Below are 22626 nucleotides of genomic sequence, written 5' to 3' on the forward strand. Positions count from 1 at the left end.
TCTAAAGTTGGTTAAACAGAAATATTCCAAACGACTAACTTTTTTATGCATTGTATTCTTAGTAATAATTACACAGGACTTGGTTAAAATTTAATGAACTACAGCTGGAACTGGATCGAGCCGTTAATCATTTTCTTGATTAATAAATTAGATGTTTGGTATGTGTGGTGTCCCAAAGCCCAAGATGACGTCCTCAAATGTCTTGTTTTGTTCTCAACCCAAAGATACTGTATTCAGTTTGCTGTCATTGAGGACTAAAGAAAGCAGACCATATTCACATTGGAGAAGTTGAAATCGGAGAATCTGGACACATTTTGTTGAAAAATACTCAAACGATATGTAATTTGTTAGAAGAGATGGCGATTCATTTGGCGATTGACAATTAGTCGACCAATGGTGGCAGCAGGGGTAGATCTATTTTTTAACTCAGTACATGTATGACAAAACTGCTGAGCAACATCACAGCTATCTAGTATTACAGTATGATATAACTATATATAGTTATATGGGCACTATTCCGCATAGTCATATGTTAACGTTAGCTTCAAGCTAATTAACAGGGAGCGTGCCCTAACCCTAACCCTATGTTCCCACAGCCCTATGTTCCCACATTTCTAAGATTTCTTTCCAAAATTAGGCCATTTCCTTTTTCATAAATTTGTATCAGATATCCCAATTTGGTAGCCAATTACACCCAACCTATTCCCTAACCCTAACCCCTAACCCTAACCCTAACCCAATGTAGGAACACAAGACCTAATTTAGAAAATGTCCTAGAAATGTGGGAACATAGGACTGTGGGACCATTGGGCTGTGGAAACATAGGGCTGACCCCAATTAAAACATTAGCGTATACTGTGTTTAATGGTTCACGGACAGTATTTAACAGCATGTGGGTTGGTGTGACAGCAATATTCTCAATAGAGCAGTATCGGCTATTATCTGTAGTTAGCAGGCTTTGCAACATATGGTTTTTACTCTGAACCAAGATCCTTTAAGTCTTTTTTTGTTTTTTCAAAGCAGTGAGACAGTTAAGGGAGGATAAACAGAAGGACAGAGGACAGGAGGAAGGGCTGATACTGACAGACTGTCAGTGTTCGTCAGTCTTTCTAAATTTAAATTTTTTATTGACTTCTGAATTCATTCTTTTTTAGAATAATATATATATGTATATTTATAATTAATTACTACAATTATTTAGTAATCAAAAAGAACCAAAAGAGTATCAATGAAGAACTGGTGTCCAGATTGTGTAACTTCAGTAAAAGTATTTTTTTTTCTCACAAGCACCCTTGCATACAGTAAAATAAGTGTCTTATAATATGACATACACACACACACAAACACACACACACACACACACCAGATAGGAATCAACAATGACTACATGATACAGAGTTCTAGGTTGATTCCAGTGACTCCACAATGAGGATCTCTCTGCAGACTTCACACACTCCTCAGCCTGAATACACTATGTTCATTTATGTCTTGAGAATCAGTTTTGTTCGAGTACTCAAGTGTATTGTTGAACTGAAAAAACATTTTGAACATTTTGTTTGTTTGCTTTGTCTGTTAAACCTTTTCTGTTTTTTTTTCTGTACAGCAAGAAAATGTCCATGGAGTTCATAGAAGGAAGTAGAGGCAACTACAGATCCATCAGGGTATGTGAGAGGGATTTTATCACTGGAGTTAGACTGTTAACATTTTCAGATGGAGTTAAACCTCTGAATAACAAACTAATGAGGAATATTGTCTTATTGCCTTTACAGGTGTTGTTTGACACGCCCATCTCTGCAGATCTGCTGGCACATGGGTTCCTATAGGTCTCAGGTAAGACCTACTATAGCTTTCATGTCTAAGTAAAATAGCAGGTCAAGTCTTATGAATTGTGTCTTGTACTTGAACATAAAGCAGCTCCACCAGGATTTCATGAGCTTTTTTTGGATTGATGCAGCCTAAAATGTCTGATTTCATGACAGCTTTTTTAATTCAAGGCTTTTTTGCCATCAAATTGTGTTAGAACGAGAGAAGGTGTTTTGTTTGCTTTTTTTTTTTATATTTCATTTAGAACTGAAGGCAGCATGTTCCTGTGAGAATAAATTGCTAGTAGTTGGGTGATATATGGCTGGGTGTTTTGTTTGTTGGGACTACTATGATTGGTGAACATTTTAGAAAGGTTGTAAGGTCTGAAGAATTCACGGGGGATTGGTTGCATTTGCGACAGTGGGACTTCATGGAGGGACTGATAAAGACATCTGATCCCTTGTTTGTGGTTTAGATCGCACTGGAGTCTGAACTTTTGAGGCTTCAGCAGCAGAACCAGCTCCCGTCTGAGGTGAAGATATGAGTGATCTGCTGGTGGAGGAGAGTGCAGTGAGTTACCGACACACACATGCCACACCATTTCTGGAATGAGGAAAAGAGGAACAGTGAAAATGAAGCTTGTGTTTTCTTTCTGTTTGAAGGCTATGGGGCTTTGAACTGGAGGACTTGAGGATCCTGAGGCCAGGCTTCTTCTCAAGCTGGTAAGACCACAATCCGGAAAAGTCTCGACGGTAGTTCGGAGTCAGCTGTTGATTTATTCTGTAAATATGTCAGGTCTACTCTTCAGATCTCACTCCTTGTTGCATGAAGATGAGGGACGTTGAGTTTGAAGCCAGAAGGCTGCTCAGCTCTCAGCTCTCTACTCAGTCCCTCCTCAAGTTTCGGAAAAGTCTCTGCTGTCATTTCTCCTCCACCAGCTCCTCTGAACAACATTGCTGGACCTCCTGCCAACAACCTCCGGGAGAAAACATAGGAACAGCCAGAACACAGTCCAGAACCAATCTCTACTGGGGTTGCTGATGGTGCAGAGGAGCCTGGTCTCGAGGAAGACACTGAAGCAATCAGAGAAAGAGTCTCTGACCACTAGTGCTGAACCTCCTGCCATCACTGCTGTCCAGCAGGGTTTAGCAATCAGCCAGGTTGAATCAGTGCAGCAGCCAGCACGCAGCCCAGGACCAGACTGTGCTGTGGTGCCATGTCCTCCACCTCCTCTGAGCCCTCCTGCTTCAGTCTTGGACAGTGAAGATAATTGTAAAGAGCCTAGCAGAGGACCAGACTCTGCTGTGGTTTCATCTCCAACAGCTCCTCTCTCTGCACCTTATGAAACTCCTGTCATCAGTGCAGAGCGGGATGAGCTGACCATCAGCCAGGATGAGGCCAAAATGAAGACCGAGGGTGGACTCCAGGGCTTCTCTGATTGGTTCAAAAACACACTCTGCTGCTGTTTCCTGTGTAAAGACTATTCCTCAGCTCAGTTGTTCCTTAGTTCACTTTTAATTCTCATGTTACAACTCTAAATAATAAATGTACATTTAGTTACATTGCAGTTTGCATCAGTTTAATTTATTGTGAATTAATGCAAAATAAAACAACTATTAAATAGGAAGTGTAAGTTGCATTGGACGTATGTTACAATACATAGAAAGCGTTGACTCATGGGTATTACACAGTAACTACCACAAGTGTCGCAGCATCGAACAATTTGTACAGTATTACCTTGAAACAAATGACAATGCTTGGAACATAAGGGAGGATGAATTCACTGTGTTACCCTGTTACATACATTTCAGTCTAACAGCCATTGTTAATACATAATGCTGAGACCAAGCTAGTGCCTTATTTATGGAGCCATTATTGGAGCAAAACTATTTACAATTGTGAGTGGACAGTTGTGTAACTATCTCAGAATACTGACCTAGAGTCTAAAGAAGAGAAACTTTCTGAATTATCTGACTTAATATCTCAGAATAATGACTTTGTGAAGAGATGCTAAGTCAATATTTTGAGAAAGCTTCTTGTTATATTGACTTCATCTTTTTTTTTGTCACATTGGCGGATACGGGCTTCCATAAGTAGTGGAGGAAGAGGAAGAACAGGAGGAAGAGGTGAAGAGATGGGAAAAGGAGGAGGTGTAACAGAAGTACGGGGAGGTGGAGCCTGTTTGTTGACATCCGACAACAACGAGAGGCAGATGAGTGAAGACTGGTGATAATAACTCCATTTCTCGCCCTCATCGAGACACACAGCCTTGGCGAGAGCTAAGGTAGAGCCGTGGCCGCTGAGCCGTGCACCCAGACACCGCTGCCCGCTGCCCGCTGCCTGCAGCCCGCACCTCCACACACTGCTCTTAGCTAGCGCTAGCCCCACTGGCTAACTTACCTAACACCATAGCTGGGAAAGCCATCGTTAGCCACAAGCTAATTTAGACGCTGGAATGACACCGTATCGGCAAGTTAAGGCTTTACTCAGAATAACAGGTGTTGTTCTCTGGTATTTTTGTTTTTTGCGAGTGAGTAAGCTAACAGTTGTTTTCTGTTTGTCGGTAGCTATCTAGCGTCACTGTTGTTAAAGTATACTGTTATTCAGTGCAGCTCAGCAGCTAGCTAGCCATCTTAGTAACAGTCTGCTGCTGCTCCCTCAGGAGTCAGTGCTCTGTGTGGTTAACTAACAAACTAACGTTAGTAATACCAGCCAAAAAGACACGGCGAGCTAGCCTACTAGCTTCAGCTTATTAAGATGGGCCTTTCATATGAATGTAAATAAGATCATTTTGTTATTAATGTTGAAACTAGTTGTAACAAAGTAGCCAACATTAGTTGCTAACAGTAGCCAGCCCTAGGCAAAGGGCTCAGTTTATTATGGTAGCAAGGCGCTTTGACAGTAATATGCCTGTTGATTTAGTGATACAGCGAGAGCTTGCAGGAGATAAGTCTGATGTTATTTTGGATTGAATGTCATTTCTGTAAGTGCTATCTCTGTTATTGTATTAAAGGGCACCACACACAACATTTTACATTAGGAACAGATATATGTTTACACCATGGCACAACCTCCTGCTGTGACCTTTACAATGTTCTGTGTCAATCACATCTGTATTTAAAAAGTTGTATATAGTATACGTATAACTCTGTTTTTGTATTGTCATTATATCTTGTATTTTTCGATTCTGTTTTTTATTTAAAGTGTATTTTCTTATCTGGTGTGTTGTATCTGGAACTGCCCCAGTGAGGGATCAATAAAGTCTATGTATCTTATCTTATCTCATCTTATCTAAAACATTAATGTCAGTAGAACGATAGTGGATAAATGAGGCAGATATTTGCTTATTGGTATAACTGTAGTGACACTACATGTGCTGTATTTGTATACACATTTATTTTTAATCCTCACATCGGAAGAGTCAGCTTTACCTTGTTTGCCGTTTCCCACCAGAAGCAGCCCCCTGTGTCGAGTAATGGTTCCTAACCCTTTACTTTGTTCCACACACTCCTCCAAGGTCCCCTGCACCTCGCTGTCTTTGATCTGAGCCCGGAGAAGAAGAGGCTAACATGGCAGCCAAAGCAGGAGACAACCCCGACAGCCTCATGACTCTGGCAACCGTCTTCTGCCTGAGGAACCTCAGGAAGACCATGTGCTACCAGGGGTTTAGGAACAAGCTCTGCCTGCGTTCAGACATCTTCCTTCCCAGCGAAATCTGCGACAAGCTGGTCAATACGTACGTAACAGGATACACTGATTTCTGAATTATCAGTCTGTCAAAATGTGCCATGTATGATGCAATATTACAGATTCTGTGTCTGCAAAAGGGCTTTTGATTCCTTTTTTTGGTTTTGTTTTAACAGATATATGGAGTTGGTCCACACAGACAGTAACTTTGAACCGGAGGAGAGCTTCTTCCAACTGTTCTCAGACCCTCGAAGCACCAGACTGACCAGAGTACAGCTGAGAGAAGACTTTGTGCGTGACAGAGATCTGGAAGCCATTAGAAAACAGGTGGGATGCTGCATCTTAGTCGAAGACTAGTTTTTCAGAATAAGCTGATGTTGTCTTAAGATAACAATCTCTGTGGAACATCTCCACTTGAAAACTGTTAAAAGTTCTTATACATTTTTTAAAGCAAAATTAAAGGAACTCTTACTGCTTTTTACACCCTTATTACACTCTTATTTTTTTAGTTTTGGGAAAACTACTTTCCAAACTCCCTGCTTCAGTTTTGCTATATCCTCATTACAGGTTTAGCAGTGGTCCCTACTATAGACCCATTTTTGTCTCTTTCAGGGGGGGACAGGGATCTTTAGTATAAGATAACAGTTCTGTATATGTCTGTCTGTCTTAAAGCAGTGAACCTGAAGATTAATTTGAGTTGCAGCTCAGCACTGTGTCAAGTTTGTCTCATAATTAATCTGTAATAAACAGACATTTTGTTTAGGCACCTGTTTAAATAAGTATATGTATATAAATAAATAAGTTTGTATAAGGGCTCAGAGCATTATGGTTGAGGTGTTTATCAAAATGGTGAAAAATCCTTCCCAAATACCACATTAAGGTGCCAAAGACTTGAGGAACACCATAAAAAAAATAGGCTGTGTTTTGGTATCAAACATTTTTGAGATTTAGAGATTTCTGTAAGAATTGCATTTTTCACGGATTGGAGGCAACACTTCTGTTCTGGAAATTGCTCAAAACCCCCTTATTGTTGATATATCTAGGAAAGCCATACATCATCTGAATGCCCTCAGTCCCCAATTTGTTCTTGTACAGTTTCATGAAACTGCATGCGTTCTAAAAAACCAGACATTTTGAAACTAGTTTTTCAGTCATGGAAACACATGGAAATTGATTAAAATGAAAATGACCAAATACCTTAAAAATAAGCTTGAAAATTTTAACTGTGTTTTAGTCCTTCATTCATATCTATACTTCAGATCGCCTACACATTGTTTGAAACCGGACCGTTGGTACAATAACCTTACCCCCAAATTCCACCGGACACAGCTGTGACTAGTTCCGGCTCCACCGCCGTTGCCTACGCTCTAAATTCCACCTGAAGCGCTGCGGCATGTCCCAGAAGTGCCTCTTCGCTCTGCTCCCTGTAGAATACGTGGCTCTTTTATTTTTGACGGAAGCTGCGACCCACTTGCGTCAAGCAGCACAGAGCAGCAGATCGCATTGGCAGGAAGTCAGACACAGAAACTGCATAGATAGATAGATAGATAGATAGATAGATAGATAGATACTTTATTTATCCTGAGGGATATTCAAGTCAACAGACAATAGACAATCCAGTCAGGCTCCCCTGTTGTTCACATCCTGATTCATGGGATTTACTAAGCTGTTATGGTTGTTTTGCTAGGCTAAACAGGGCTTGGATAGGCATGGGACGAAATGAAAATTTCATGTCATGATAATCTTGGCCTAAATAATTGCAATACACGATATAATCATGATAATCGTGAAAATAAACTTCATACTTTAGAAATCACACAAAACACTGGAATCGCTTATAATATTTTGTTAAGAAAGACATATTTATTGCATCACAGATATGAACCTCATCTCCCTGTTCTTTACTTTGGAATCTTTACTATTTCCACACATCCAGTTTAACTCTTTTTGTGGGGGATACAATGGGCAAGCTGAGCCTTCAGCAATGGTAACAGGCTTAGGATTTAGGAATGACTGGAAAGATTCAGGCTCCCCTTGTTCAAAATAAATCAGGAAATCAGTATACGACTGTATGCTTGAGATGTAGACCACTTTTTCAGGTCAAGCCATGTGAGACTATCATGATAATGGAAATTGACCACAATATATTTATAGGGTTTTTTATCACAATATGCGATAATGTCGCATATCGTCCCATCCTTATCTGTGATCACTTTCTCTCCTGAATTATTATTGATACAACTAATCAAACTCCTGGTTAGCAAATACATGTATTTTCCAAAATGTGAATATTAATATAGCCTTGACTATGGTCTACTCTTTTAGGTAGTTGCATCCATATTTGAAACATACTTCAGATCAGATCAGTTTTGCGTTCTGTTACTTAAACATGCGTCTGAAAAGACAAGTGTAACAGTGGCGGGGTTCATCCAAATAATGGCAATTTCAGATTATACCTTTTAAATTAGTAATTGTCCTTATTTACAGTTTTTAATATCCAAACCTCAGAAAGGAGGCTCTTCAAAGAAGATCTTCTGGATGTTCTTGTTGCAAGTGCTCAAATGTTCTACCAAATATAATTTTAAGCTCCATGTCCACAAAACAGACCTTTGAGTTCCTTCCTGAGTTGCTAACCTTTATTTAGCAGTTAGTACTTGTGAAGTATTAGCTGGATACCTGACACTTCCCCTCATAGTAATGTAGGGTTCTTCTTGCACCAGTACTGTCAGGACGTAAGAACTGGGGGGAGTGGCTGTTTGGTTTTCTGTTACCAGTAATTACCACTCAAAGAAATTATGTCAAGTGACAATCAAGAAACTGTAGTTAATGGTATCGCACTCCAATCCTCACTGTCCCACTGAAAACCGCTGGAAGATTAAATGCAAATAAATGCAGTGGCATCTTGATAGTAGTAGTACTCTCATTATATGACCTTGTTTTAGGTGGAACATACCAATGTTTGGTAACTGAAGAATGTTTATAATGTGTCACATATTCTTCCGTGTTTTCTATCAGTTTTCTAAAGGAAATTATTTTACTATGTAATGTGGCAGTTTTGAATATTTAGTTCTCAGAATCATGGGACATCTAATGAGAGACAGACATAAATGTGACATACAAAGAAATATGTCTACAACCTTTATTTATATTTTCCTACGCTTGATTGTGTTCCTTATGCACCAATGTACCAAGGCAAATTCCTTGGTACATTGGTACTATGTATGCTACTTATCCTGTAAGTGTGGGGATGGAACAAATAATTCATATAGTATTACATTGCAGTACAGTCTCTTATATCACAAGAGACTGCACTGTGTGATGTTGGTCCAGTCAAATGTCCTTCAACTCCAAACATTGCAAATCTGGAATTGTGCTGCTTTCTGCCAGTTTACCAGGTTGGCACTGTTTGAGACTGGGATGATGGATCATGTATGCAGTATGTTACCCATACCGTCTTATTTCCTCCCAAGAAGGTTATGTTTTCATTGACGAAATCAGTGGCAAAGTCGGAACACAGCATGGCTGTGCCCGGTGGAATTTGGGGGTAACTTTCCACTATTATTCCAAATAGGACACTATTCCATATTTTAAGGGGTGTTCCGGAAGTGTTCAGAATGGAGCATTTTCAGATCAAGACGTGGGATACACCAATATTATTCAGGTTTTAGAGGCATTCTTTGCACATGTATACAGCACATTTGGAATATGTGTCTTTGCCTGTTAAAAAAGCCCACATTTCTGGTCGGAAAGGAGAAACTGTTAAACATCATGAAAGACTTGGATATCAACAGGTTTTTGGATATGTGCAAATATTGCAACGCCAACCTTTTTTTAAGAAGGAGGTTAAACAAATGAAAGAGGGAGGTTGTGTTCACACGGTCAAACAAGTCCGCCCCCGGTGGCAAAATCCTCTTTTAATGACGCTGTTTAATTTTTTGGAAAAAGGGGATAAATTCCTCGTACAGTACGCCATTAACAGTTCAGTCAATAGGAGTAAGCTGCTTGTAAACGGGAATATTAGTGGAATAGTCATTTAATTTCCATGTAAACAGCTTAGTATGACTATCGTCTTTTTTGGAGGGCAAAAACTGCATTGTGTGCATGTAGATGTAGTCAACATACTTAGATACAGGTTCAAAATAATCCGTCTGGTGGGTTCTGGGTTATATGCTTTAATAAAAATCTGTGTAACATCAGACGGTTTTTCCTTACTCTGTCCCTTCACCTCTTTTACATAACAGTGCTGCATTTGGAAGTATCTGTAAAAAATGTGTGTGTGTGTATATGTATATGTGTGTATGTATATATATATATATATATATATATATATATATGTATATATATATATATATATATATATATATATATATATATATATATATATACACACACATATATACATGTATACATATACATGTATACATATATATATATATGTATATGTATATGTATATATGTCACAGATAAATGTATGTATATGTGTATATGTATATGTATGTATATGTATATGTTTATGTATATATGCCACAGATAAATCTACTAATCCTTCACTAAAGAAGAATGTAATGTGATACTAGTCTTGTATTGTAAGTTAACCTGTGGCCTCTGTCCTTATAGTTGATTTGGTGCAGGAATTTATAAAGGAAAACCCAGTCACTCATGATTCTTAAATAAATTCTTTGTGTGTTCTGCCAGGACCTGATTGAGCTCCACCTCACCTACTGCAACAGTCTGTCATCCCGCAGCTTGAAAACACTGACCTGCTTCCGTGAGACCCTGGTGTCTCTTTGTCTCTTTGGCTGCACCCACATCTTCTACCGGAAGGGTGGCGCCCCGCTCGCATGCAACGAGGATACCGAGGACGAGGAGGAGGAGAGCCCTGCTTCTAGGCAAATGCTAGAGACTGACTTTAACTTCCAGGGGTTCAACCGCCTCAGGTTGCTCAATTTGGGTGGCCTGCCTGATGAGGTGGATGCTGAGACCCTGCTCAAACCCCTGAAGTCACTCACCTCACTAGATCTATCTAATGTACAGTTGCTGGGAACAGCTTTTCTCACACAGTGGAAAGATAGACTGGCATCTCTTGTTCTCTACAACGTGGACCTGTCAGAGGAGTTGGTCAATACAGTGGTGGAGATCGTTAATCTCAGGTAAGTCGGGAGGAGGCAATTATGTATAAATTGTCATTATACTTGCTAATAGTAATTTTACTGATGTGCTGCAGGTGGTGGAAAACTGCATTCAAACCTAAGTTCTGTGTAGCTTCATCTAAATCATTCAAGTTAAAATTAGATTATGCACTGGACTGAAGTTTTAGAGTTGTTTATGGACCAATCCAAGAGGCCTAACTTACATTTTGCGTCACTTTTTCAGGTGCTTGGTCAAATTGAGTTATTTATTAAAGCACCAACATTTAGCGGTTTTAAAATGGAAGAAAAGCTTCACCACTGACAATTGTGTGTCATGCAATATGTATGCATACAACAGATCTTACTTAACAGCACTTTATGAAAAATCTGTTTATTAGGTTCTGTAGTCTTAGTAAATACCCTGCTACGTAAAAAAAAAAAATAGCTACAAATTCCTATGATGGAAAGTGTGGATGGAGGGTTTTAGATGATGTTTGACCAATCCAGAAAGCACTTCTGTTAGGTTATGTGTGTTCATGTACATGAAGTTTACTTGCCACTAGATATTGCACTAGAGCACCAGGATCTCAGACCAAAACAATTGGATGCCATGCCTGACCAGACTCCATTGACAAAACCAGTCATTTCACCTAGCAGATAAGTGTTAAACACACTTCACACTGGAGAGAAACAAAATAAAACTCACCCAAAGTGTTAGTTGTTCCACTGTCTTTACAACAATTACCAACGCTGGGTTGGTTGAAATAAATCCTTAATTTCTTGACGTATACAATAGCTATGAAACAGAGTGTTGTGGCTGCTATGTAACATTGGCTAATCCTTTGGAACAGAGATAGACCTTTTGTTTAACCAGAAACAGCTGTAATATCACATTAGGAACTGCATTATCATCCCATAAAGCATTGTACCACCACAATAAAAACAGTCACAATATTAAAGGTTGTATTGTTGAATGGTGTAGCAGATTACTGTAAAAACAACGTCAACAATGCGTTCGTAGTGATGAACCTACAGAGAATTATCAGCTGAGTCATAGTGGATTAAAAGTTAGGTTTGAATTCTTCAAGTCTGCCCTAATATTATATTTCCTTTCTTTCAGTATTGCTAACATACGGAAGCCGAGAACGGCCATGGATTTTTCTTTTTTAGGCACTGTTATCTCGTGATAACGACTTATTATCTCGTTATCTCGATATAACAAAGATTGTTTTCTCGTTATAACGAATTAATTAATAATGTGTTTGTGGCAGCTCTTGTAGGTTGAAATCAAGATGAACACATTATTAATTAATTAGTTATCACGAGAAAACGATCTTTGTTATATCGAGATAACGAGATAATAAGTCGTTATCACAAGATTAAAAAAAATCTGTGGTCGTTCTTGGCTTCCGTACTAACATTTGTGAATTCCCATTCATTTTGATGTCCCAATGCCTACTGTATGTTGTTCCCTTTATATGCCCACTAATCATCAAAAATGTGTCACTGTCATCAATAAAACTCTTCAGACATCTTGACATCTCACGGGAGAGCAGGCGAACCTCTAAGTTTAAGATGACCAGGAAGATCCTGACGGCCATCGTGCAGCGTCTGGTCAACCTGGTGTCACTGGACATCTCGGGTCACGTTATGCTGGACAACTGCACGGTTCCACACTTTGAAGAAGCTATGGGTCGACCAAGGTGGGTGGCTGTGGCTCAGAGGTAGAGCGGATCGTCCACTAATCGGAAGGTTATTGGTTCGATCCTTGGCTCCTCTCACTGCATGCTGAAGTGTCCTTGAGCAAGACACTGAAGCCCAAATTGCTCCCCATGCTGTGCATTGGTATCAGTGTGTATGAATGATCAGTTTCTGTTCTGTTGAGCAGTTGGCAGCCAATGTGTGTGAATGTGGTGAGTGTGGCATGTAGTGTACAGCGCATTGAGTGGTTGAAAGACTAGAAAGGTGCTATTTAAGTACAGTACATTTACCATTTACCATTTGGCAACTCTAGAGTGTACACTGGATATATTAAAAGAAGCCTAATGCAGAGTTTTTCGAAATTGCTTTTGCATTTTTATTTACTCTGAGCTGAACTTCTGAACAAGCTCTTTCTTTCTTTCTTTCTTTCTTTCTTTCTTTCTTTCTTTCTTTCTTTTAGCATCGAGCCATGCAAGAGCAGCATCTATCCTTTCCAGGAGCTGAAGAGGCCCCTGCAGTTTCTAGGCTTATATGACACCACCCTCTGCAATGTGACGCACATCCCTGCTTACAAGGTACTGGTTATCCAAAGGGCTGGACACACAATACAGTTTTTGGCTGATGATAGTTATTTTTGGACTCAGAACTAAAGCAACAGAGTCCTTTCTTGTCTGGCAAGTTGCTGCTGACAGTCAGAAGATAAAATGATACGGTGTGTCATGTCCAAGTGTTATCAGTAACTTCCTCAATGAGATGTTGCCAGTCAGCATTGACATGGTTTATCTTCTTATCTAGAAACATGCCCTTCAATGTCACAGGTGTAAGTTGGAGAAATGAAAATGAAACTGGTTGTAAATGGGGAAAAAAGGGAATCGATTTTACCAAGATTTAGATAATATTTTATTACAGGGTTCGTACAAAGTCTCTAAAGTTTGGAAAACATTTAAAGGTCCAGTGTGTAACATTGAGGAGGATCTACTGTGAGAAATGAAATATAATATTTATAGGTATGTTTTCATTAGTGTATAATCACCTGAATGTAGGGACTGTTGCATTACCTTTAGAATGAGCTGTTTTTATGCACAAATGCCAAGCATCGCCTTTTTTATGGAGTCCGCCATGTTGACCTACCATGTTTCTACAGTAGCCCACAATGGACAAACCAACCACTGGGTGTAGATAGGGGCGTTTTTCACTTGTTTCATGGCCACCATAGTTGCGAGGGTGTTGCGATCTGCAACTGCACCTCTAGAAGCAACTAAATCTTTACCACTGGTGCTTTTTACAGTGTTCTAGAAAAGGGCCTTTATACCTTCACCTTTGAGTAAAATGGTCAATTCACCCTTTATGTGATGAGGCAAATGACCAGTTGTTACCAGTTTCTCCTTACCAGGTACAATGTAAACTGGTTAAATCTGTCTTTCTGTCTTTTTCAGGTGACTGGATCCAAGAATGAAGACCAGGTCCTGAATGCCATTGAGGCTTACACAGAGTTTCGCCCTGAGCTGGCCCACAGAGCCATCAATCAGCTGTTTGACATCGCCAGGATACAGCACTGCAGCCAACTGCTCCGAGCTTTGCAAGTATGATGAGTTTAAGTTGAAGGAGGTGATACCAGTGGATCTAACGGGATCTTTGTGCAGTGATTCAGCATGTTGTTTTCTCTCTCACACCTCTGCTATAAACTGTCCTTTCAGCTTGTCATAGCAGCATTGAAGTGCCATAAATATGATAAGAGCGTCCAGGTGACGGGCAGCGCTGCTCTCTTCTACCTGACCAACACAGAGTACCGCAGTGACCAGAGCGTGCGGTTGCGCAGAGAGGTCATTCAGGTGGTGCTAAATGGAATGGAGCAGTACCAGGAGGTCACTGTAAGTCTATTGATTAATTGATTCAATGAGAAAATGAAAGAAAATAAATGATCCGAAAAGCATTGGAGGGGATTTTAAATCTAACACAAGCCATGTCAGAATGGTCTGTATCTGTTTAATCAGGCTCCTATCAAATAACATCAGTGTTCTCTTCATATATATGTATAACTGTACGTATTGTCTTTTTTGCTGAGCTTGTTGTTCTGTTTATTTATGCTTAGTCTGTGTTTGTACATTGAAAGCAAGGTAAAACCAGAGTCAGTTCCTTGTATGTGCACATACCTGGCCAATAAAAGTGATTCTGATTAATTAAAGCGTATCATCAGCTTTTAGGTCTATTAGATCTACATTATGTTGCTCTTCAGACTTTCGTAGAGTTTTCAGACTCGTAATCCTTCCTGTATCCCCCTCTTTGCCCCTCACCAGGTCCAGAGGAACTGCTGCTTGACTCTGTGCAACTTCAGTATTCCAGAGGAGCTGGAGTTCCAGTACAGTCGGGTCAACCAGCTGCTGCTGAAAATCCTGGAGCCGGCCAGGCAAGATGAGTCCATCCAGAGAATTGCTGTGCACCTCTGCAACGCTCTGGTCTGTCAGGTGGACAACCATCACAAGGAAGCTGTGGGGAAGATGGGCTTTGTCAAGGTAACATCTATATGAGCTTGTTTCCTCTGTTGTTGTGAAATTAGATTTTCAGGGTTAAAGAGATCAGATGTCATTTGTGTTATGAGATTTGACCATTACTTCTGAAAGAACATCGCCCTTGTAAGGAAGAGCTGCCACAGTGCAGAGCCCATGGATCCACTCCAGTTCTCAGGCCAGTTACTTGGTCAAGGCCAACGGCAGGAGTATTCCTAATATCTAACAAGCTTATTTTTGGGATGGCAGGAAACCAGAGCACCCAGAGGAAATCCACGTGAACACGGAGTGAACATACACCACAGTGTGTAGACAGTATTGTAGTTGTGTCTCTGTGTTGGGAAAATTAATTGTAGTTCTGTTATATTCTAGGATTTTGATAACTATCCCACCACATTTATAGGAATAAAATACCAGAGAGGAGAGGAGCAGTATACTGAATAAACTTAATTTAATCAGGTAGTCTCATTGATATCAAGATCTCTTTTTCAAGAAAGAGTGGGGAGCAAGAAACATAGTCAACCAGCATGCAAGAACACATTGAGCAACAAATATAGTTCAGAAAAGCAAAAATGAGGGTAATGTTAAATTATTTGTCTTGCCTATTAATAGGCCCTGCAGTGGGTCAGACTGTGCTGTCATACAGCTACTGAGCCCTCTGACAGGTGACACCATTCTCTAGCCTTGACCTAACCTTAAAGCTGCCTTTAACTCCTACTCTCCACCAAGCAAAGAGCAGATACCCGGCGACTTGACCTGAGCTCATGTTTACATTGTATCTGCTGAGGCTACACCACAGTGGCTGCCCCCACTCCCTAGTTTCATGTAAACGCTATGGCTACTCAGTTGACCCTTCCTAAGTCCCGCCCCTTTTTGCCAATAACAGTTGAGCAAGCCTCGGCTAAAGGACAGTTCCGGTGCAAAATGAACCTGGGGTTAATAACACATGTGTACCGAGTTGGTCCGTTCTCTGGGATATGTTTTCATGCTAATCAACCGTGACCGGTTTTAGCCCAAACTGCTAATTAGCTTATAACGCTAGTCAACGGGGCACAGAGTAACGTGAAAAGAAATCGCTTTTTATACCACTAACAAGACTCAAAATAGCACCACACTTACACGGTAGCATAATGAGGGTCCCTATGTATAAACCGCAGCATTGAGAACTTTGTAAGTGTACAGACAGTTTATTAAAAAGATAGTTTAGAACAACAGTAGCGTTCGCGTATACAGGCGGGCGCTATCTTGGGAAAACAGTCAGGGGTTAGGTCATTCATGCAGATCAATGATCAAGATTCACAGCTGGCGATGTGAACTAAAACAAACGTAATCTGCTCAATATATCAGAAATAATCGCACCGATGTAAAACACAACTTGTCTAGTGTACTTACTCAGTGGATAACTGTCCATCTGGTCCCTCCGGTATGAGTCGCTGCCTCCAATTTATTTTCGGGACATGGAAAAAAGTTTCAAGTACAGCTCTGTTTATCAGAGAGGGGAAATCTTCAGACTGTACAAAATACTGCGTCTCTTGGGTGTCGCGACGCAACAGGTCCCACTCCGTGCAACACAGGCGCTCCTCTTCGGTGGCCATAGCTTCACAATGTCCGCAGGTACACCACCAGTTTCCCGAAGTAAGAGGCTGTGTTGAAGCATTGACTACCGGTAGCGTTCTCTCTCTCGTAGCCCTTTCACGGAGCTCCCGCAGTGCCGGACTTTGAAGCCAATTTGACATAGGGACCATACTGTGTAATGACAGAAAAAAGACCATAGGTTACACTGTGAAAGAAGCGGCTATAAAAAAAAATTCTAAACCATGGTGTGCATGCTCTATGGGCCGCATGTGCAGAAGATCTGTGGTCATATGAGCAGTAGGATGGAGAAGACCTTTAATTCTACTGTGGTAACTTTCCAGAGTTGTACAACCCTTCTCAATAGATATGCAGAGTCTTATATGATGAGACTTCTAACTGGGCTCCTGAATGTATAAAAAGTTCCTAAATATTTAAGTGAAACTAATCTCTGATACAATATTCACAGGAAATAATTTGCATTGAATATAATATAAAATATATATTATACCGTAAAACATAACCATAAAAGTTTGGGAACCAGTGATCTAAGCTTTCATGCATTAGTCTTGTTGTGTGGTAGTGTGCAGTACTTTTGGAAAAATCTACTACCCTGTAGTAACACACACATCCTAACACTTTGTGTTGTTTTGCTAGTTCTGCTATGTTTGTGAAATGATTGTTTAGATATATATATATTCACTGTGTATAAATGTGTTTAAATATCTCATGTCTTCCTTCACAGACGATGTTGAATTTAATTCAGAAGAAGCTACAGGACAGAATGGTGAGTCTCGGTTTTACTCCACCTGGATCTTTTGAGCATGAAATTGTATTGCTTTATAGACACAAACCTGTCTCAGTTGTAAAATGGGGGGCACTGTATTTGGTAGAATATTAATATTATTACACATCTGAACAGACGGATCCTGTTGTGAAGTTTTTTTTTTTTCAAATTAAAATAAATGGCCTAACCATGGATAAGGCACATGCAAATATGTCCACTGTTGGACTCCCAGCCTGGAAACCCTTGCTACAAGTTATACCTCTCTCCCTCCCCCTGTGTTTCCTGTCTCTCTCCGCTGTCATACAAAGGCAAAACTTGCAACAAAAAGTCCAATAAACATCACATATGTTTGTCTAACTGTTCCAGTCAAATGTTTGGGGATTCTTGGTTAAAAGGTTGTGTTTCCCCTCAGTGTGACCAGGTGATGGAGTTTTCCTGGAGCGCTCTGTGGAACATCACTGATGAGACGCCCGACAACTGCCAGATGTTCCTCAACTGTCGGGGCATGAGTCTCTTTCTGGAGTGTCTACAGGCGAGTTCACACTCACCCACGCTGCACCTGATACGTCTTTTCTGAAACCATAAGAATTTGCTTCAAGATTTGTTCCATATAGGTTTGAAATATATAGATATAGATATTTCCACGGTGTAATAAAACACCTTTCCTCTCGTGTGTTCTCTCTGCAGGAGTTTCCAGATAAGCAGGAGCTTCACCGCAACATGTTGGGGCTTTTGGGAAATGTCGCTGAGGTCAAAGTACTGAGGCCACAGCTGCTCACCCCACAGTTCATCAGTGTATTCAGGTAAGAGAGCTGAAACCAGCTGACAGACAAATGATTGTATAATGATTTGGTTAACCTTTCCAGTGTACCTATCGTCAATACAACATTATAAATTAAAATATTTTCCAATACAAGTGGATATTCATATTTGTATTATAAGTTAGTACAATGGATCACATTGGCTGGTAAAATAATTTTGCAAGTTAGCCAAATAACATCCACTCGGATAGTATTTAGTGATAATGTTAGTGAGCAACCAAGCTAAGGTTAGCCAGCAATCTGCAAACCAGCCACACTGCATATATATCAGTAACCTGCAGATGGCAAGCCAGTCAGTTTACCAGGATTTTTGCTACGTTAGTTAGATAGCAATTTCTGTCCTGCTTTAGCAAGCGAGCTTACGTTAGCCAGTAAAACCACAATATCACAATATATTTCACAAATACATTTTGCAGTAATGTTAGCTATGACTTTGGACTCTGTGTTGTGGTGGGTATTTGTAGACGTTTGTGGACTTTATTTCTGTGCTAACGTTAGCTAGTGTTTAGGGCTGGGCGATATGGACCAAAAGTCATATCCCGATATATTTAAGCTGAATATCGATATACGATATATATCCCAATATTTTTTCCGCAAAGTGAGAGCAAATGTTCAGTCTCTCTCTCTCTCTCTCTCTCTCTCTCTCTCTCTCTCTCTCTCTCTCTCTCACACACACACTCACACACACACACACACGTTGTGACCAGAAGTTAGGCTGCATTCTAACTTTTAAATTAATATTTTCAGAGGCAGTAAGGCTGTTACCACTCACCAAAACTGTTACTGTTATTACACAAGCAAATACAATTATGTTATAACAACTTAACATAAGTTAACCCTGTTATTGAGCTGTACATTAGGTTGACTCAGCAACAAGTGTCTGTAATGTTAGTAACATGACGTTAATGGTATGATAAAGATTTGCTGCCTGTAAACAGAACAAGCAACTCATCCCAACTAAAACCACACTCAATATTAACGTTGTGTTTTGCTGACATGAATCATGCCTGTTAAGTGTTAACTGATGGCGCCCTTACTCCCTGTATTACGGTAGGCTGATATACTGTACGACTGTATTGTGAAAGGGTTACGGTACGTACAAGACATGACGTCACCACGCTCCCACTGAGCGCTAGTTGTTGTTGTTGTTGTTGTTGTTGTTGTTGTTGTTGTGTGAGCCACGCCGATGAGACGTCGGCACATCAGTCCACACTTTACTGTTAAATAAATATACCTCCATATAGTAGAGGACCACGCGCTGCAGTAAATAACCCCTTAACAATGCCGAGCGTAACAAGCTAAAATTAGCACGTTAAGTTACCTGTAACATCAGTGAATTACTCAGCAGTTAGCTTACCTAACAGTCTGACAACGTTACAGTCTAAGTTATGGATATGAACACAAACATTACGTTAGGTTATTGAAAGAGGAGGGGCGGGTTAGGGTTAGGGGGAGCGGGGAGCAGTGCAGAGAGCTCCGGGTCAGCAGCTAGCTTGGAGCAACGATCATAGCGCAAATTTGAACTATATCGATATATCGATATGGTCTAATTCCATATCACATTTTAAATATATTGATATATTTTTTATATTGATATATCGCCCAGCCCTACTAGTGTTGCACACAGTAGGGAAGCTGATGGAGAGAAGGCTCTTGGGAGCGTGCAGAAATATTTTTTGAACTAAAAAAAGTGATTAATGCATAAAAATGATGTGTAAAATGCTTCAGCAGGTTTTCAGCCATACACTTGGACACAGTGTGTGTCAATGCGTCACCACAAACAGTGTAGTTGCCAAACAAATGAAAGTCTAGGCCAAATATTGTAAAAGAAACTGATTGTTTTACTTTGCCTGCAGACCTGAATGGACACAGCCAGGACAAATTCCAGTGCATAGCAGACTACTGATTGTCAGACATTTTGGGTTTAAAACAAAAGTCAGATCTAGCGAAGATGACATACCAAAGGACACATACCATTACACGCTTTACTATAGCAGTGACTCCATGACGACAGGGTGGCGAGATCACAGGCTTCCAAACACAGTCTACACATAAAGCACATTACTGAAGCACTCATACAGCCAAGCCACACGCTCACACACACATATAATAACACCTTACTAAACTAACTAAACTAAAAACTTACAGAAAGCCTGTTAAGAACTGCTGCTGAAACAACACAACTTGTCTAAACACAGTGTTTGTAGTCTGAATTGAAACTTTTGTCTGCTTTGGTGAGGGTTACCATTTCACACACACTTCTCGTCAGATATTTGATCAGACAATACTGTTTGCTGCTTTTACAGTAACCTGCTGGACAGTAAGGCGGATGGGATCGAGGTGTCGTACAACGCGTGCGGCGTGCTTTCACACATCATGTTTGATGGGCCAGATGTGTGGTCAATGGAAGAGCCGCGAAGGGACACAGTGATGGACAAGATGTGGGATGCCATCCAGAGCTGGGACGTCAGCTCCCGCCGCAACATCAACTACAGGTGATTATCTGTTTATTGTTTCCTTATTAAGGTTATATCAGCCATATTTTCATTCATTTAATTCAATATGTATTCTATTTTATTTTGTATCAAAATGTTTTGTTTTAAAGGATACATAAAAGCAAATACCAGGAGGAATAGCTCAGACCGTGTACATTACTATTGCAGCTTATTGCTGCCACTAAAAGCCCAGTGTGTAGGATTTATTATCATCTAACAGTGAAGTTGCAGATTGCAAGTAACTGAACACCACTCGCGTCTGTATTTTACAACCAGGGAATGAGAAGGGGCTGTGAAGCGTGTGGCTGTGGCTGCCTCATTCCATTATAACTGTTAAATATTTAAACAATATTTAAATATTTCATTATTTTTTTTAAACAGACAGAATTGTATAAAAAGTTCTTTAAAATATCCATAAAACTCATCTCTCATGCAATATTCACAGTAAATAATCTGCATTGAATTTAATATGAAATATCCATAAAATATGTCTCTTAGTCAGGGCTCATCAGTTTACTCAACAAAAAAAAAGAGGTCCCTTAAGGTAAAAGTTGGAACAACTGGCTTAATGAAGGAATTAAGGGATGAATTATCTTTATTTACTTGGCACTATGTACAGCAGAGCCATCTCAAAGAAGCACTGCACCCACACACACACACTATAACAGGCAGTGTTGTCAAAGTAACAAGCCTATGGCCTCAGTCGCACAGTGCCCTAGAACGTGAAACAATACATTAACCATTATTGTGACCAGTGCCTGAATTGGGCCAAAAAATGTACCAGTACCCTAATTCAGCACAACAACAACCCTAAATACAGCATAACCTTCCACATAATCCTTTTTAACAAGGACATTTTCAGTGCTGTTTCCTCAGTGCTAAGTAAGCTGTGTTTACATGGAGATGCACTTATGCAGGCGTCTAGGAGTACCTCACCAGCATTGCTGTATGCAGGGTTTTAGAAAGACTTTTTTAGGTCCAAAAACTAAAAGTTTTTAAAGCATCAAAGTAGGCAATTATTTTAAGACCTTTATTACATACCCCTCGGTGGGTAGAGCAATGCTTAAAAAGGGTGCTCATGTGGACAAAAAACTGTGCCTGTGAGTACTGGCCCATTTCAGACACTGATTGTAACATGTTTTGATAAATCTTACAGTGAAGGTGTCAGTAAATACATAAAATAACAAATAAGGTCTTATGATTCCTCATGTCAAAAGTTGTGATCAGTGAGGAATAGGTGTGGATTTAAGTATTAATAGCTATTTACACATTGTGTGGAAATCCCTGACAATGAAAGATGTTGTTACATAAGAGGCACAAACTGTTGATCATCCATCATGTTATTATAAATCTTGTGGACCTCTGACATTTAGCTTATATGATATACCCACCAACATCGATGCACATTTTCTTTTCAAAGTGATGATCCGTCTGTATATATTGTGGTGGAAGTTGACCGAATAAGGGAGACCAACAAAGAGAAATTTGTCTTTGTATATTTATTTAGCTTTTGCGCAAAAGGATCGAAACCAACAAAGTGACAGTCAGCGACTGCTGAGGAATCGATGCTGTGTACATAGTCACCAGGGTTTTTATATGCATAAGAACAAAGAGTCAATAGTTACATTTAATGAAAGGATAGACATCAATGATTAATTAAAGGCATTTCCAAATGAAGGCACGCTCTTGTCTCAGACCAAAATAAAAAGGTTTGATGTGCAGGCTGGGCTATATTTCAAACTTACATCATTTAGCACATAAATATGGTCATTGTATTAAGAAAGTCAGTTCATTTATAGTTTCAGGGGTTCGAGTAGGGTTCAGCGGAAATGGAGCCAGTCATGCTTTCTACAAAACAGTATAACACAGAATCACACTTAATACAAAGGTTATTCACTAAATGATCATTTTTTTTCCTCTACATATATCACCATGCAAAGTGTCAGTATATACTGAGCTGCAGCTGCGCTGTGGCTGTACAACTCAGCTGTCGGCACTTTTCCTCCTTTTTGAATTTTTAAATTGAGTCTGGTCTCTCAGGTCATTCGAGCCCATCCTGCGACTGCTGCCCCAGAGCATCTCCCCTGTCAGTCAGCACTGGGCCACATGGGCGCTCTACAACCT

General features: G+C 40.0%; 1 protein-coding gene and 1 long non-coding RNA gene across 4 annotated transcripts in view; both read left to right on the plus strand.

Annotated features, from left to right (window-relative positions):
• The first annotated feature begins 1453 nt into the window (after positions 1-1453).
• Positions 1454-3304, plus strand: LOC127370396 (uncharacterized). The gene is made up of 4 exons (XR_007886227.1): positions 1454-1661; positions 1770-1830; positions 2279-2373; positions 2466-3304. It is a non-coding gene; the product is annotated as an uncharacterized LOC127370396 (long non-coding RNA).
• Positions 3305-3917: 613 nt separating this feature from the next.
• The window catches only part of zer1 (zyg-11 related, cell cycle regulator), a 24684-nt gene continuing 5975 nt past the window's right edge, over positions 3918-22626 (plus strand). The window contains exons 1-14 of one of the 3 annotated variants that reach the window (XM_051412287.1): positions 3918-4087; positions 5321-5539; positions 5667-5817; positions 10186-10640; positions 12149-12322; positions 12781-12895; positions 13757-13903; positions 14018-14191; positions 14618-14833; positions 17145-17186; positions 17599-17718; positions 17874-17989; positions 20314-20502; positions 22543-22626. The exon at positions 22543-22626 is cut by the window's right edge and continues 14 nt beyond it. In XM_051412287.1, coding sequence (XP_051268247.1) covers positions 5373-5539; positions 5667-5817; positions 10186-10640; positions 12149-12322; positions 12781-12895; positions 13757-13903; positions 14018-14191; positions 14618-14833; positions 17145-17186; positions 17599-17718; positions 17874-17989; positions 20314-20502; positions 22543-22626 — 2150 coding nt within the window. In that variant the 5' untranslated portion in view covers positions 3918-4087; positions 5321-5372. Of the gene's footprint in view, positions 4088-4129; positions 4334-5320; positions 5540-5666; positions 5818-10185; positions 10641-12148; positions 12323-12780; positions 12896-13756; positions 13904-14017; positions 14192-14617; positions 14834-17144; positions 17187-17598; positions 17719-17873; positions 17990-20313; positions 20503-22542 lie in introns of those variants that run through there. The other 2 variants (XM_051412288.1, XM_051412289.1) reach the window with 2 other exon arrangements.

This window comes from Dicentrarchus labrax, unplaced genomic scaffold (assembly GCF_905237075.1).
Source record: "Dicentrarchus labrax unplaced genomic scaffold, dlabrax2021, whole genome shotgun sequence".
In the NCBI taxonomy this organism is placed as follows: Eukaryota; Metazoa; Chordata; class Actinopteri; family Moronidae; genus Dicentrarchus; species Dicentrarchus labrax.